General features: G+C 40.0%; 1 protein-coding gene across 1 annotated transcript in view; it reads right to left on the bottom strand.

The window, feature by feature from the left end:
- The window catches only part of ITGA8 (integrin subunit alpha 8), a 239,603-nt gene that overhangs the window by 140,010 nt on the left and 81,727 nt on the right, over positions 1 to 17,866 (bottom strand). Inside the window, exons 8-10 of the mRNA XM_073629668.1 lie at positions 10,499 to 10,543; positions 2,607 to 2,650; positions 1,836 to 1,892 (exon numbers count right to left, since the gene is read on the bottom strand). Of these exons, the coding sequence (XP_073485769.1) occupies positions 1,836 to 1,892; positions 2,607 to 2,650; positions 10,499 to 10,543 (146 nt within the window). The remainder of the gene's footprint in view (positions 1 to 1,835; positions 1,893 to 2,606; positions 2,651 to 10,498; positions 10,544 to 17,866) is intronic.

Below are 17,866 nucleotides of genomic sequence, written 5' to 3'. Positions count from 1 at the left end.
TGACATCATCACGTTGTTGATGTCTGGACACAGACGAGACTTCATGGACACTCCATTACATCCTGGGAACTAGCCTTTCTTCTAAGTGGACTAAGTAGACTGGATACCAGGACGCTGCAGCGTGCAGGGAGTCCTTGCTGGATACTCCCCTCTGTGAACACTGGGACAACTTGATGCTGTTCGGCTTTGTACAGGAGTGTTGGGGAATGGTGAGATTCATTGGAATTGTTTATTGATATCTGTATCCACACTCACCCCCACACCGACTACACTCCGCAGCATTTCCTTACGCCATTCACGCTAGCCCCCAATCCCAGCAGCCTTCCCGATCTCAGCTAATTGCTTGATACACAAGTCATCTATACATATATATATGGAATTGTGCTATCCATTAACTCATTGACCTCTTACAGGGACTTTGAGACCATACCAGGACTGTCCCATACTGCATACCTATATGGTTAAATATCAGGGTTAATTCAATTGACCCATTGAATGTTACATTGATCTTATTAAGACCGGAACTGCTAATTGAGGACCTGTAATTATTTCCTTGACTTGGGATCTGATGCCAAATAATCATTTACATTTATATGCATGCATGTGGATGGATGAGTGTCCATGGTAGCTACCTGTGTCCCTTGACAATGTAATATTTTAACTTGTTTGATATGGTGGAGGTGAAGTTTACTATATTTTGAATGTTCTAATAAAGCTTTTTGTATTTTTTCAATACTGGTTGATCCTGTTTGACGAATTTCTTGTGGACCTTATATGCTGCTGGTAATCTAGGACCACACTCCCCTCCTTTCCTATGATGAATATAGGGGAGTGATGGTATTTATTGATTTATGGTACTGCAATACACATTCCACCTAGATCTATTTCATATGGAGGTAGAGCCATGGTAACAATTTTATTCTTTTGAATTATGCTCAGAAATCCATATCTGCATGTATACACTTGGTCAGGTATTCAAAGTTTTGAAGGAAATACTGTAAAGTAGTTTGCAACTGAATCTTTCAGAATTTACAGACCACACCTGTATTTCTCTATGGACTGGTTTTCTTTTGTGCTAGGAGCAGCAATGTAAGTCTCATTCACTAAGCTATAGGAAGCATCATTTGCAGAAGTAAATCAGCAAATACCAAGGACTTAATTGTACAGGTGAAATAACAGCATAAAATGGCAAAGTTATCACACAAATATGGTTACTTAAAATAATTTTGATGTTTGATTAATTTCTTTACATATTTGGGTAGTCATTTCTCTTAATTAAAGTGGAGTTGCACCCACTTTTACAACTTCAGCATCCCTCACTAAACTGTGCACTGTAAACGAATTGGATATTTTTAAATTTTTTTTCTCAGCACCTACTGTTTATCTGCTGTATTCATTTTTCACTTCCTCCTCCCTGGCCATGGCCCATCGCATCATTTCCTGTTTGCAATGCCTTCTGAGAAGGGGCGGCAACTTCCTCTGACACTGCCGTTGCTATGGAAACCTGACCTGAAACCTATTACACTGCTTGTGCTGCACTGAGCATGTGCGAGATCTGCAAGGATGAGATCCAGGAAGAAATACAGTCTGGCTTCAGATGCCCACACTTAAGATGGCCACGGCCTGCTGTAAGTTTATAAAATAACAAACTACTGCTATAAACTAACAAAACAGACCTTAGTTTACAGACTAACTTTACTAGAATACATTAAGCTTGTGTATTATAGGGGTATTTTTATTTAAAAAGTATCATTTCAGCCGGAACACCACTTTAAATTTAAAAAACAGTAATTATAAACACATAGAACACCTACACGTAATATGTTGAATATTACCTGTTCACCTGTGAAATTGTAAATGTAGATCATCTGACTGGAGTCAATGATGGAGACCTAGAAAAAATACATCAGGTTATCAATGTGTTGTTGATTGATATATTGGATAGTCAAATGTAACTAATGAATAGTAGATGATGGCCAAAGTCAACCCATATTACATTGTAATTCTGGTGTTCTGGAGAGCATAATTAGGATTGTGAGCTGTAAATTAGAATAGTCAAAAATCAGCCATCCTCACAGTTGAGTCCACACAAAACATTACTTTTACTTTTTTGGTAGAAGATGGAGAGTTAATCCATCCCCATGTCCCCTATATCTCTCGGGGATTGGTGATATCCCTGATTTCTCAGTTCCTGACTGAGTTTGCACACCTGCGGTGGTCACTATGAGGGGTTCCCAATCTCCCCGATGTTTTTTTAAATATTTTTTTATTATAAAGAATGTAACAGGAGAAGTTTGATCTCGCAATGTTGGGTTAAAACACTCAAAACTTCCAGGTGGGCATAACAGTCAAGAATTATAGCATGAAAGCTTACTGTCCAAGACATAAAAATCAAGGGTTGACTTAGCTCACCATACTCCGCCTATTACTATTAGTTTTGAGGGATCCTTAGAAGCACACAAAGCAAATCAGTGATTGGTAGATACTGCATTAGCTCACTGAATTCCTTTGAAATGCGTTATGGGCTTAAACCAGCATAGGTCAAGTCAAGTACGATGTGCCCAGAGGCTGAATATTACACCAAGAAAGAAATTAAAAATACATACATATCCGAAATTTTGATCTCCTTTTGGTACTCCAGCCACCAACTCTGTCAAGAAAATCACATTTTTGTTAAGAGTGTATCAGAGTGGGAAGTAAAAACACAATTACTCTTGCTTCGTCTATGATACCTAGCTAGAAGCTTGTGTTACTAACAAACATTACAAAATCATGTAATTTAGAAGATGATGGGACTGTCTGCAGGAAACCTTTGAATGGAACAAATCATGCCTGGTCACCACGGTGGGAGGAGAGGCCTTTTCAGCCAGTACCCTATTGTTCTTTCATGCTGTAGACATAAAATATTAGATCTGCACGGTTATATTTACACTACATTTCTTTCAAGTTGGACCTATTATGGAAAGGCTTCTTCACAGTTAGAGCTGTGAAAATGTGGAATAGACTGTCAAGAGCTGCTTCTCGTCAGCTCAGTAGATTGTTTTTAAAAAAGGCCTGGATTCTTTCCTAAATGCACTTAATATAACTGGATATTATGATTTAGAGTTGATCCAGGGAATATCTGATTGCCTCTTGGGGGATCAGGAAGGATTTGTTTCCATACTAGAGCAAATTTGGCCATGCTTGGTAAAGCAACAGTTCTTACATTCATAATGCATTGGAAGACCAGTCTAAACTAATATTACAGGCTGTTTGCAGGGCTCTACAAAAAAAAAAAAAAAAAGGTCCCAAAAGGAAAACCGTTTTGATAATAAAATCAGACACTAATTAGTAACTACAACTAAAGACCAACTCTAGTCAAAACATTCAATTTTTTTGTAGTTTTCAAGACAGCATGAAAGGATGCCAGGATTTTAGTATAGTCTATGTCCCCATTGAGAAGAGTTCTCACTTTCTGTCCTGGTAACACTCAGGGCATTGCTGTGAAGTGGACTCCATGGAGTATATGTTTCATAGATTACTTTTGGGGATCCACTAGGAAGACAGTGTCACTTTTCACAAACACTACTGAAGTCTCCAAAGGAATATATTAAGAGTGTACTAGAGAGAGGCGAACCAGGGAAGTCAATCCACAGCATCGCACAGTATCACTAGGCTGAGAGTGAAGGGAAAGCTCCTCAATGGATTTTGTATTAAAATATCTGGTACGCATGATATATTAGTGATATACCATCTTCACCCTTAGACATATATGGCGGAACTTGCTCTGGTTGTCCTCACCTGATGACCACTGATCCCTTGTGGGTTGTTGAGCCCATCTTAAAGCCGGGACCCAAATGGGACATGCTACTATTCATTTTTGTAAGTCTAATATGTTTACATAAATGATGCATGGATATTGTTACTACTTGCAATTTAGTGAAATCTATATACTCTTTGCCATATTTTTTTCATTGTGTATATAGGATTGCTCCCATCCTATTGTCCTCTGAACAAGAATACGGATTGTTGAAACGCTTTGGAAGATTTTGGTGGATATGCAATTTTTACAATAAGTGTTTAGTAACCTCTGCTCCCTGTGAGGTCAGCAGGAGTTGATATTCATTATCTGAATAGGATATGGATTGTATAGACCAGCATTTTTAATTTATTATATAATAAAGATTTCTACTTTTTTATAAAATATTTACTTTATGTGATTCCTATTGGTGCAACAAAGTCCCACGTGAGATATTATTGGTCTCTAATAAAATACCTGATACCTTATCTAAACTTTACCCAAGCTATCTAAGAAATATTGTAGCTGGAACTCCACCTACATGTGAAAAATGTTATTAATGTTGGATAATCATTTAAAAAAAACTATCTGTATGCATAGTTTCAGTTTGTAATTCTATACTCTACGTACATGGAGGTAGTAATATGTGCTTATTATTTACTTAGTTTCTTCCTCTTGCATGTGCCAGAGGAATCAAATACAAACACATGCAAATTCCATTCTGTGTTCTTGGTAGGAACTAAACCAATCACCGTAGTGCTGCAAGGCAGCCACCAAGCTTAGAAAAAGAATGTGGTCAGTGGTAGATGCTAACAGGCCTTCATGGAATTGTGTTGAAAAGATACCTTCAATATCTGTAAGAGAACACCTAGATCCTCATACTGTGGCACAGCTGATGTCCAACTGCGCCAAGAACAAAATAATAGATGAGACCTATTTAAAGATACATTTACTGTTAAAGGTATGAACTTTAACATATGTAATCGCTCCAACTGGTTTCCTTATGTCAGCAGCACCGGGAACTTCAGAGCATGGCAAGAGCCAAACCTGTGATCTGACAAACCCAAAGCCAAGACCTCATAAGGGCGGCTGGTTTAAAGGAAGTTTATATCCAAAACACACTCCATCATTGTGCTCCCCCCTTCAGGAACAGCTTGTTATATGGTGGAAGTGGCAGTAGTCAAGCCTTTCATCTAGCTAGGCCGGCAATAGTGTACAGAAAGGTCCTTCTCACAGCTGGTTCCTGTTAGGCTAATTCTTGCCATTCCCTTTTTGTGCAGCCTCACAAACTTCAACAAGGAGCAGGGACCCTGAACAAAGAATAGTTAACTTAGCATGGTGAACAGAAGGTTCACCTGTGCCCACAGGCAGAAGACATATTGTCAGTGTAGCCATATAGGGGCCCTCAGCAACCATAGAGCCCATTACGGCTAATATAACAGGGACAAAGGAAAGGCTTTTGTAGATCTCAGGTGATCAGTGGTGAAAAAAAAACAAAAAAACAAACCCCATGCATTGAGCAGCATTATATGATGGGAATTAAGTCCAAGGGTTCATTCAGATGGGAAGTGACACCAGGCGTACAGCCTCTCTTTGTTATTGTGCCCGCATCTGCCCCAGACTGTGTGCAGGCAGCCTATAGAGGTGGATGCACAGGGCTGCTAATAGAAATCACTGGGCCCCATATAACCTACCTCAGTGTTTCTCAACTCCAGTCCTCAAGGCGCCCCAACAGGTCATGTTTTCAGGCTCACCATTATTTTACACAGGTGATTTCATCAGTTTCACTGCCTTAGTAATTACCACAGCTGTTTAATCTGAGGGAAATCCTGAAAACATGACCTGTTGGGGCGCCTTGAGGGCTGGAGTTGAGAAACACTGACCTACCTGACAGGGCCCCCCTCCTCCAAAAATATCAAATGATATTTTTGCTGAAATGCAAGGCCCACAATGCTATGCTTTTGCAGCCATGGCAGAAATTATACCCCTGTTGAATAAGATCTATTCAAAGAATAGCAGCACAGAGGCAATATCTGCACTCCCTCAGTGAGTAATCGGTACTCACTGTGTTCATTTAGGATGGTTTGTCCATTTAGGATTGTGAGCCGCCCCTACTCACCATTCTCAAATAACCTGCCTGTGTGCCCTCAGCAACCGCCAGCAGGAGAGGAGAGGAGGGAAAACGGCAGCACTGCGGGGGGAAAAGGGCACACAGGGGTCCCAGACAGCAGGGAGAAGGGGGCACAGATACTAGAATCGATCCTCCTTCATTGCAGCCAGAGGAAGAAAAGAAAATTAGAAGCTGGCAGCATTGCACAAGAGTCACAACTGTCAGCGATAAGGCAGTACTGCTGGCTCTCCTGTTCAGCAGGTGCCTGGGCCCCCCTTTTGAACTGATGAGGCCTGGGTCCAGTACAGGAGGGCTGGTTGCACTGCCTTATCAGTGACCCTGTGGATGCAGGTGCAGCGGCTGCATGGACACAGCCGCATGTCAACATTTGACATGTGGGCAGGAGCAGGTGCATGAATCTGAATGCACACTGCCTGCACAGCTGACCATTTTTGCTCAGTGTATGGCAAGCTTAAAGTAAATCTAATGGTTTGCAGTTTAAAAAAAAAACAAACAAATTATACCTACCTGCTCTGTGCAATGGTTTTGAACAGAGAAGCCCTGATCCTCTTCTTTTTGGGTCAGCTGCCAGTGGTCTTGGCTCCTTCCTGCTGCCGAGTGCCCCCAATAACAAGCCTCTTGCTATGGGGGGCACTCGAGCAGGCTCCTGTGAATGAATATTGTCCATTCACACGCAGAGCACGATTTGGCCCCACCCCCTGCTCTCTCCACATTGGCTCACAGGCTGTGATAGACAATAGCAGGAACCAACGGCTCCCACTGCTGTATGAGCCAATGAAGAGAAAGAGATTCGGGAGAGCTGCTGCTCCCATGCACATTGCTGGATCGAGATGGGGCTCAGGTAATTATAAAGGGGGGGCTGGGGGGTAGCTGCAATTTATACTTTGAACTTGGTGACCATCAGTTTGTAATTTTCAGGACTTGATGTGGATATTTACACCCCATTCACACTTGTGCGATTAGTCTTGCTTGGACCACAAAGTTGCATGACCAGTCATACCCCATGTTTTTCAATGATAACCATTCATATAGGTGTGACTTAAAGTCGCAGCAACTTCAAAGTAGTTCATGCGCTACTTTGGTTCGACTTTCATGCAACTTGAGGGCCATAGACTTCAATGTTAATACTCAAAACTTGCATTAAAATCATACCTGAATGTTTTACATGCAACCCTGGGTATGACTTTACAGAGGGACAACAAGTCACATCCAAGTCACACCTATCCAAAGTTGCGTCAAAGTTGCATCAAAGTTGCACTCCAAAGTTGCCCCACTTTGGAGTCCTACAAGTGCGAATGGAGCCTTAAAGTGTCACTAAACCCACATCATAAAAAACTATCAATAAATGGTTTATTACATGCTGTTTATACTCATTCACTGTGACTGTGAAATTTGTTTTCTGTATTCTGCAAAAAAACTTGCTGGATCTTGCTGCTCTCTATCTCCCCCTTCTGTCCATGTCCCCAAATCAGCTAGGGATTTTGCAGAGCAGTGTTGGCTATGTTGCTCAGTTTTCTGTGAGTTTCTATGCTGAGCCTTTCCTTCCTATCACATCTGAGCAGCCCATGTGGCTATAGAGTCACACATGTGGGTGTATACACAGTGATAAATGACAGCCCACTCCCTCCTCCATGCCCATTATAGGGGTGGGATATTACATGTAGAATACATTACATGTAGATTGATGGAGGAATCACCTCTCTGTTGTTCTAAGATACAGGTGGAGGGGCGTGACACAGCTAGTGACTGGCAGAAATCCACCCACACCATGGTATTTCCACAAAATAATAAAGATTTTGTTTCAAATAAATATTTGTATGCCAATTTTAAATAGTTTATTGATATTAATGATTTAATTTAATTTATTTTATTTTTGCTTTGTATTCCAAAAGCTTTTTTTTTTTTTTTTTTTGAACATGTCACCAGCAGCAGAGGACTAGAAGCTCCTCTTATGTTTATGTTTCCCTGCAGACAGTCTGGGAGAGAGCGGGGTCATGTGACAGCTGTATATTGATTAAGAAAAGGGTACTTCGATTTTTTTTTTAATTAATAGAATTATAGTGACATCGTCTACATACAGAAGGGACAATGTAAATTAAACACGTTAAGGCAAATTCTTGAGTGAAAGAAGCAAGTTCCAAGTTTAATGCAACAGTTTTTTTTTTTTAGATAGAAGTGTATCGAAAAAATGTATGGAGAAATCCCACTACCAGCTGGAAGTAATATCTTCAAAGAATATCCCAGAAATATATATATATATTTTAAAAATGTGAATGTCAACCTTGAGACATTCAAAATGTTTTTGAATATGGCCATTCCTTTTTTTTTTCTTTAGGGCCCTGCTAATAATTTTAAGCTTTTTATAGGATTCAGAAGAACTTTGCTTTTGATTTGTTTGACTTTTCTTTCTTTCCTTACATTTGTCCTTGATTTTTGAGGATAGACTAACATTTTGGTAATGCCTTATATATTTTTAGTGGTAGCAACAGTATTATAGGCCTTATTTATAAACACACACGAGCATCTAATTTAACCAATAGAAAATAATAAATAAATGGAAAACCTCCAAACTCCCCAAAGACCATCAGATACTCTCCAGCGTTATTACCTATAAGGCCCCTTTCACACATGCGAACCACTCACAGATAAAAAACGGACATCAATGCATCTTAATGCTTCTTTATGGAAAAACTGTTTTTTTTTTTTTGGAATGGATCAAAGCTCTATTTTTCATCCGTTACAAAAATAGATCAGACAAAAAACCGATGTTAAACTGACAAGCAGTCCGTTTTTTATCAGTTTTTGCATTGGTATCGGATGTAAAAAAAACTGATGAGAAACGGATGAATACTTCATCCGTTTTGACGTGACTGAACTGATAAAATGAATTGAACTGGTCTGCATGTGTGTAAGGGGCCTAAATGTTATTATTCAATTATATTTTATGCATTTAGGAATGCATCCAGCTCTTTTTTAAAACAATCTACTGGGTTGGCCAGAACCAGTTGTTGGCAAAGTCTATTACACATTTTCACAGCTGTTAGTGTGAAGAAGCCTTTCTGTAGGTGAAGATTAGTTTCTCTACAGTTTGGTTGATCTGGTGCAGGAAATAAAGTGAAATCTTTCCTATGGACAAACGCAGCAAAAAAAAAAAGACACGGATGAGCGAGTTTGGGGTAGAGGAACTTTACTGGACTGCACAGAGTCCTGACTGATAGAACACCTTTGGGATGAATTAAAGCAGAGACTGCGAGCCAGGCCTTTTCATCCAACATCAGAGCCTGGCCTCACAAATACGCTTCTGGAAGAATGGTTAAACATTCCCATAGACACACTCCTAAACCTTGTGGACAGCCTTCCCAGAAGAGTTGAAGCTGTTATAGCTGCAAAGGATGGGCCAACTCAATATTGAACCCTACAGACTAAGACTGGGATGCCATTACAGTTCATGTGCGTGTAAAGGGAAGTGTCCTGAAACTTTTTGATAATATAGTGTGCATATACTGTAAATATATATATATATATATATATATATATATATATATATACACATATATACATACACACATATACACATATACATGCACACATAGCTACAAGAGTGGAAACCCCCTAATATGTAAATTCAAGGCACCATCCCCTAATTTAAACATACATCAGAATAAAACAAATTCCAGCTGACCAGAAGGAAGACTGGAAAGTGGGGATTTTAAATGTGCCAATACAAGTCAAGTTAAAAAGATATACAAATTTATTTATACATTAAAAAAAGCATGAAAACACCTTCTCAATACAGACACCATATCACGTATGCAGTACATGTCATTGAAAATTTGATGGATTGTTGCGTTTCACACACAATCTTGCATTCTTAGGATTCACTTTCTCATATGATCTTAGGATTTGGCAAGTAATAGAAGATCTACAATAAACAAAATAATTTAAATACAGTCCAATAAATCAGCCCCAAAGGGGTATAAATCCAACATCAGATATATAAAAAAAAAAAAAAAAATTTGTATAATTTAAATTTTATATGACACATACTGTATACGTGATATGGTGTCTGTATAAAGATGGTGTTTTATTGTATAAATAAAGTTGTATATCTTTTTAATTTTACTTTAGTATTACCACATTTAAAGTTACCATTTTCCAGTCTTTTCTAGTCGACTGGAATTTGTTGTATTTATATATATATATATATATATATATATATATATATATATATATATATACACATATATATATATATATATATTTATATATATACACACAGTATACTGTATATATATATATATATATATATATATATATATATATATATATATATATATATATATATATATTTTACTTTTTTTTTTTTTTTTTAACTTGAAAGAGCAGAGAGATGCCCCTTTACTTCCTAGTCCTGAATGTTTTCTTCCTTTTTCTTCTTCACAATAGTAGGCATGCTGCTGATGACAGCTCATATTTTAATATTTAATAAGCTCGTAGATACAGTACTCTGGATGAGTGCAATCTGAATGAAGGCAATATTACAGGAATTATTAGACACGCAGGTCTGTGGTCTGAAGTTAGTGCATTACCTTGCTCAGAATCATCGGTAAATTCTCCCACAGCCACCGAGTACCCTGTACAGAAAGACATTAGCATCAGAGACAATCAATTCAGAAGACAAGGCATGTTTATAGAGCATCTCATGAAAAACTGACGGCGCCAAGGAAGCTAATGGCTGAGCCATATCTATATTTTCTATGTAGTACCATAGGACACTGTGACAGTACTATGCACCCGTTTCCTCTGCGGTTTTAAAAATGCATGCTCTGCTCGACTGGGTTGATACGGTTTGCATGCTAGGTCAGTGAAAACCGCAAAGCATTTATTTTCTGTTAACCAGAAGGAACAAGCTTCGGCATTTTGCTAAACTGTAAACCCACAGAAATGTAGAGATACAATCTGTACTGTCAATTATAATGGTACAGACATTTCCTTGATGTTTCTTTGCTGTCTGTTCTCTTATAAAACCAATGAGTGGAAATGGGCCTTAAAGCTCAACTCTTGCCAAATTTTTTTTTGGTTTTAGGTAGAGTGGGCAAAAAACTTGGACCACACCCACAGACTACAGCAGCCTTTCTCAAGGGTTCCTTTAAGGATTGTTAGGGGTTCCTTGAGCAGTGGTGGGTAAATTTACCACCTGCGTTGTTCTGGTAATGATGGCACTCAGCAGAGGGTACTAATCTAACCAACAAAGTAACAGGGCATTTTTTCCACTGACCATCAATGTAAGGGGGCATTCCTTCCCATTGACCAACAATGTAAGGGGTCACATCTTCTAATGACATCAATGTAACAGAGCGTTCCTTCCCACTGACCACCAATGTAAGGGAGCACATCTCCTAATGACACAATGTAACAGGGCGTTCCTTCCCACTAACCACCAATGTAAGGGGGCACATCTCCTAATGACAGCAATGTAACAGGGCCTTTCTTCCAACTGGCCATTAATGTAAGGAGGCACATCTCCCAATGACAGCAATGTAACGGGGAATTCCTTCCTATTGACCACCAATGTAAGGGGGCATTCCTTCTCTCTGACCACCAATGTAAGGGGGCACATCTCTTAATGACAGCAATGTAACAGGGCATTCCTTCCCACTGACCACCAATGTAAGGGGGCACATCTCCTAATGACACCAATGTAACAGGGAGTTTCTTCCCACTGATCACCAATGTAAGGGATCACATCTCCTTTGGACATCAATGTAACGGGGCGTTCCTTCCCTCTGACCACCAATGTAAGGGAGCACATCTCCTAATGACACCAATGTAACAGGGCGTTCCTTCCCACTGACCACCAAGGTAAGGGAGCAAATCTTCTAAGGACACCAATGTAATGTGGCGTTCTTTCCCACTGACCAACAATGTAAGGGGGCACATCTCCTAATGACTCCAATGTAACAGGGCCTTTATTCCAACTGACCATTAATGTAAGGAGGCACATCTCCCAATGACACCAATGTAACGGGGAATTCCTTCCTATTGACCACCAATGTAAGGGGGCATTCCTTCTCTCTGACCACCAATGTAAGGGGGCACATCTCTTAATGACAGCAATGTAACAGGGCATTCCTTCACACTGACCACCAATGTAAGGGGGCACATCTCCTAATGACAGCAATGTAACAGGGCATTCCTTCCCACTGACCACCAATGTAAGGGGGCATTCCTTCCCACTGACCACCAATGTAAGGGGGCACATCTCCTAATGACACCAATGTAACAGGGAGTTCCTTCCCGCTGACCATCAATGTAACAAGGTGTTCCTTCCCACTGACCACCAATGTAAGGGGGCATTCCTTCCCTCTGACCACCAATGTAAGGGAGCACATCTCCTAATGACACCAATGTAACAGGGCGTTCCTTCCAACTGACCACCAATGTAAGGGAGCAAATCTTCTAAGGACACCAATGTAATGTGGTGTTCCTTCCCACTGACCAACAATGTAAGGGTACATCTCCTAAAGACTCCAATGTAACAGGGAGTTCCTTCCCACTGACCACCAATGTAAGGGGGCATTCCTTCCCTCTGACCACCAATGTAAGGGAGCACATCTCCTAATGACACCAATGTAACAAAGTGTTCCTTCCCACTGACCATCAATGTAAGGGAACACCTTTCCTAATGACACCAATGTAAGGGGGCATTCCTTCCCACTGACCACCAATGTAAAGGGGCATTCCTTCCCACTGACCACCAATGTAAGGGGGTATTCCTTCCCACTGACCACCAATGTAAGGGGTCACATCTTCTAATGACACCAATGTAAAGGGAGACTTTTCTTCCTATGTTCCATTGTAAAGCGCCATTTTTTCACCACTTCCTTTTGTAGGCTGAGCACTATTACACTATATTGTTGCGTCAGATACGTATACATTACAGATATGAACGCAGATTATTGTGCGCCCATGTGCATTAACCCTACTAATAACTTTTACCCATTTGTATCATTTTATAATCTGACGATGTACAAGCAGATTAAGGCATCAAAGCTCTTTTTCTAATTACATGGCAGCTCCTGGTTCCAATTAGTCCTATGACAGCGTAGTATGGATGGCCCTTGTCACAGCGGGCCTCACATTATGCCCTAACAGTTCCAAATCTCAGAGATTTAAACCGAACATGACTGAAATCTAGGAAGCCGTAGGTTTTAATTTGCCTCAACAGTAAGCAGTGTAGCAGCTATTTACATATCGAATTATCTCCATCCTGTTTGAGCGTTCAGGAGGAGACCCTCAGAGAAACCTTCTGTCAGATAAAACGGCCAATACAGCCACGGAGGACATGGAACTCCTGATTGCAGCAATGAGGCCATGTAAACACATCCCGCCATGTTACACATTGGAGCAGACACTAAATGGATGAAGTGAAGGGAATGTTTATTATAATACAGAGAGCTGTCCCGTAGTCTCAGGATTATGTACTGTATGTGTGTCAGTGTCAGTTTCACACACAACATCAATGATGGTGCGAGATGGGCTACAGCAGTATATAGTAAGATAATTATCTGTCCAGTACATTGATTTTTCAGCTTGCGATAATAACATAGTTGTTTCCAATTGAAGGGTTAGTTCACCTTTTCCAAAAACTGCCACTGCAGAAAAGGGGTGCCTGTAAATAAAAACAAACTGTGCAGCTCTGACTAAAGTTGAATAACGCCCTTGCTATAAGCGTAGACCATTTATATACCTCCCAAAGCCTGACTTGAATACAATCCCAGGACGTTGCTAGGATGTTGCTAAGTGAGGCCTAGTCATTACTGCTCACCTCCACCATCACAGGAGTGAGCTTTTTCTCTGATTCAAACCCCCTCACATACTCGCTCTCCCCTGATGCAGTAGGTCTGAGCTCAGCGTTTGAGAGTTTGCTCTTGTGATGGATGAGGTGAGCAGTGATGACTAGGCCTCACTTACAAGAATGAGCTACCAAACACTGAACTCCGAGCTACTGCATCAGTGGAGAGAAAGAGCATGTGAGGGGGTTTAAATTGGAGAAAAAGCTCACTCCTGTGACGGTGGAGGTGAGCAGTAAGGTGAGCAGTAATGACTAAGCCTCACTTAGCAATGCCCTAGCAACGTCCTGGGAGTATTCCAATCAGGCTTTGGGAGGTATGTAAATGGCCTACACCTATAACAAGGGCAATATTCAACTTTCAGCTGTACAGTTTGTTTTTATCTACAGACACCCCTTACCTTCATAGGCAGTGTTTTTGTAAAGGTGAACTAACCCTTTAGGCCTCAGGCACACTGAGCGTTTAGGCCACATTCACATTTGCCAATGGGCCTGACACCGATTACATGCAAGAACCCTAGTGGAGGTTCCCGGCAATTAGCTGTGGGAAGGCAGCCACACTGAAAGCAATGGGAGGCTGCTGGCTCCCTCAGCTAATCGCAGCCACTCACATGTAATTGCTCATAAAAGTCTTGGATGCTTTAAAACATCAACCTCAGGGACAATGTTTTCACTTGCTGCCTAATATATTCCACTGACTTTTAGATGGTATTGTAACAAGATTATCAATGGTATTAACTTAACCTTGCAGTGGTCATAAAGGTATGGCTGATCGGTGTATACTGTACATAGGTGGTCCAAGATAGACCAATGCAACTATGCAAAAATATTCATACATGGAATTCAATTTGAAAGTGTTTGTTAAGCCCATACACACTATCAGATTTTCTGCTGATTTTTTCCTTCAGATTTACCAAAACCATATAATATGAGGTCAAACCTTAGAAGTTTCAATTTGTATGCAATCAGGCAGGCCCTTGCACTACATGGTTTTGGTAAATCTGAAGACAAAAATCAGCAGAAAATCTGATAGTGTGTATAGGACTTATCTCTAATGCCGCATACACACAATCGGATTTTCCCACAACAAATGTTGGATGTGAGCTTGTTGGCAGAAAGTCCGACCATGTGTATGCTCCGTAGAACATTTGTTGACGGACTTTCCGCCAACAAATGTTGGCTAGCAGGTTCTCAAATTTTCCGCCAACAAATGTCTGTTGTATGACTTTCCGATCGTGTGTACACAAGTCCGTCGGACAAAAGTCCACGTATGCTCGGAATCAAGTACGAGCTGGAGGCGCTCGGTCTTGTAAAACTAGCGTTCTTAATGGAGATATCACATCTTGTACGTCACTACGTTCGTAATTGTTGGCCAACATTTGTGTGACCGTGTGTATGCAAAACAAGTTGGAGCCAACATCCTTCGAACAAAATTCCACGGTTTTGTTGTCGGAAAGTCCGATTGTGTGTACGGGGCAAAACACTTCATATTCCTGATATGTGGCTGCTGTACCATGAAATGATATGTGGCTACTGTACCATGGAAAAGTATCCTGTTCTCTTTGAATTGCTTCCTTTATGTACAATCCCTGGTGTTCTTGCCAGCCCCTTTGCTTTCCTATTAAAAATTGACCACAATAAGCATGAGAACACACTGTAGTCAGTTCTTTAGCTATGCTGGGAACTCAGCCTGCTCTCCTCCAATGATCAGACTTATGCCCTGTGTACACGGTCGGATTTTCAGACGGAAAATGTGTGATAGGAAATTCCGACCGTGTGTGGGCTCCATCACACATTTTCCGTCGGAATTTCCGACACACAAAGTTTGAGAGCATGCTATAAAATTTTCCGACAACAAAATCCTTGTCGGAAATTCTGATCGTGTGTACACAAATCCGACGCACAAAGTGCCACGCATGCTCAGAATAAAAAGCTATTGGCTACTGCCCCGTTTATAGTCACGACGTACGCGTTTTACGTCACCGCGTTCAGAACGAACAGATTTTCTGACAACTTTGTGTGACCGTGTGTATGCAAGATAACTTTGAGCCAACATCCGTCAGAAAAATTTCATAGATTTTGTTGTAGGAATGTCCGATCAATGTCCGACCGTGTGTACGGGGCATTACCCTGACACAGCCATTCACTGGGAAGCTGAGTGTGCTTCTGTTTCTCCCCCCCCCCCCCCCCCCAGCTCTCATGCAGCTGAGAACAGAGGGAATGTGATCATTTATAAGAAGGGGGGAAAAAAAGGTATTTATAATGTTTTTTTTATATCTGTACACAGATGTTTTGCCTTTCATTTTTAGTTTAAACGGAATGGATTGTTTTACAAGGTGATTGTTTACAATCACTTTAATTTTTTTTTTTTTTTTTGCTTAATGCAATTATCTTTTGTATTTTCTATGTCAATGATCAGTCAGATGCTTCTCTGTAGGAGATTATGTGGGACATTGAACTATCTCTCCCTATATAAATAAACCATATTGTTGAGATGAGGACACTCTTCTGAGGAAGGGCATATATCAATGGACTATATCCTGTTTATACAACGCACTGCACACTGCTGTGATATATTCTATAGACCGCGGCGTCTCGCTGTCCTGACTTCACATTGCTCTATCCTGCAGGAAAGTTTTCTCGAAACAGAACTCCAAACCTGTTTTGTGTAACGCATTACGATTGAAATGTAAGAAAATACACCATTCCCACTCCACTTTTTACTCACTAGTTCTTGTTATATAATGATAAACCAAATAACTCATCATTTGCTTATCATTCAGGGACTCCACCGGTCATTTTTTTTTTTCTATAATTGCTCCGGTTTTGTTCCTGTCCCTCTGTCTTGGGGGTCTCACTCTGCTTGCAACATTTTCCTGAATTTAGAGTAAATGAAAAATCCAGGAGGCCCCCTTGCTAACCCAAGTAATAGTCAAATGGGGTCCTTGAGAGATTCATGGCCAAATTACATCCATGCATTGCAGGAATGCACCTATTAATGTGTGGCCAAACACAAATTTCCCAACGCACACGTTCCTGAGAAATGGCTGCGGATATTAGTGGGTGCTGCAGCGACCACCGTCTGGGAACCAAAGACATTCAAAGCAGAAAGTATGTCCCCAGCACAGCAAGGATCTCCAGAACGGGTCCAAAGCTTTAGTCAGCAATCACAATATAGTTACAGAAGCAATGATTCGGAGGCTCGCAGGACCCCTTCATTAGGCATGTGACATCACATGCCTAAAGAAGGGGTCTTGCGAGCCTCCGATAGGTTGCCTCTGTAATTGCTTCTGAATGGTTTTTAGTGAAAGTGTCTTTTTTAGACATGTGCAATTCGTTTCGTTCCAAATTAGTTTTTTAACGAATTTCGACAAATTTGTTCATTTGGAAACATCCGAATTAACGAAAACCTGTTAGCAAATTTTTCCCAATATTCGTAAATTCGAAAAATCATAAATTTGAAATTCAAAAATCGGAAAACCAGAAAATTCGAAAATCTGAAATAATAACTATTAAATTATAGGTATTGGAATTTCCTTTCAAATTTGGCTGTTAGTGAATGTAACGAATATGAATTTATCCAAAGTTACGAATTATCCAAAATAAAGAATGCAATATCTAAACGAATGGAACGAAACAAATGAATAATAATAAATAACAATAATAATAATAATAAAAATGTTTTACTATTATTATTTATTATTAATTCATTCCATTCCATTTGTTTAGATGCGGCATTCATTATGTCGGATAATTCTTAACTTCGGATAAATTCGTATCCATTACGTTCACTAACAGACAAATTTGAAAGGAAATTACAATACCTATAATTTAATAGTTAGTTATTATTAGTTGGTTAGTTAGATATTATTTAGAATTTTCGGATTTTTGCTCTTATTTTCAGATTTTCGAATTTACGAATTTTCGAATTGTGTTCATAACGAAAGACCCGAAAAACGAAAAAAAAAAACAAAAAAACGAATGAAACGAAAACGAACAAATTTTTTGGCAGTGCACATGTCTAGACTTTTTTATCGAATGCTTAATAAAGTATTTAATACATATCTGTGGCTCAATTGGTGCCTGAAAAATCCCAGCCAGAAAC

The sequence above is a fragment of the Aquarana catesbeiana genome, linkage group LG05 (assembly GCF_042186555.1).
Source record: "Aquarana catesbeiana isolate 2022-GZ linkage group LG05, ASM4218655v1, whole genome shotgun sequence".
Classification (NCBI taxonomy): Eukaryota; Metazoa; Chordata; class Amphibia; order Anura; family Ranidae; genus Aquarana; species Aquarana catesbeiana.
Note: the sequence above shows the minus strand (reverse complement) of the source record. Positions and strands in the feature narration are given on the sequence as shown.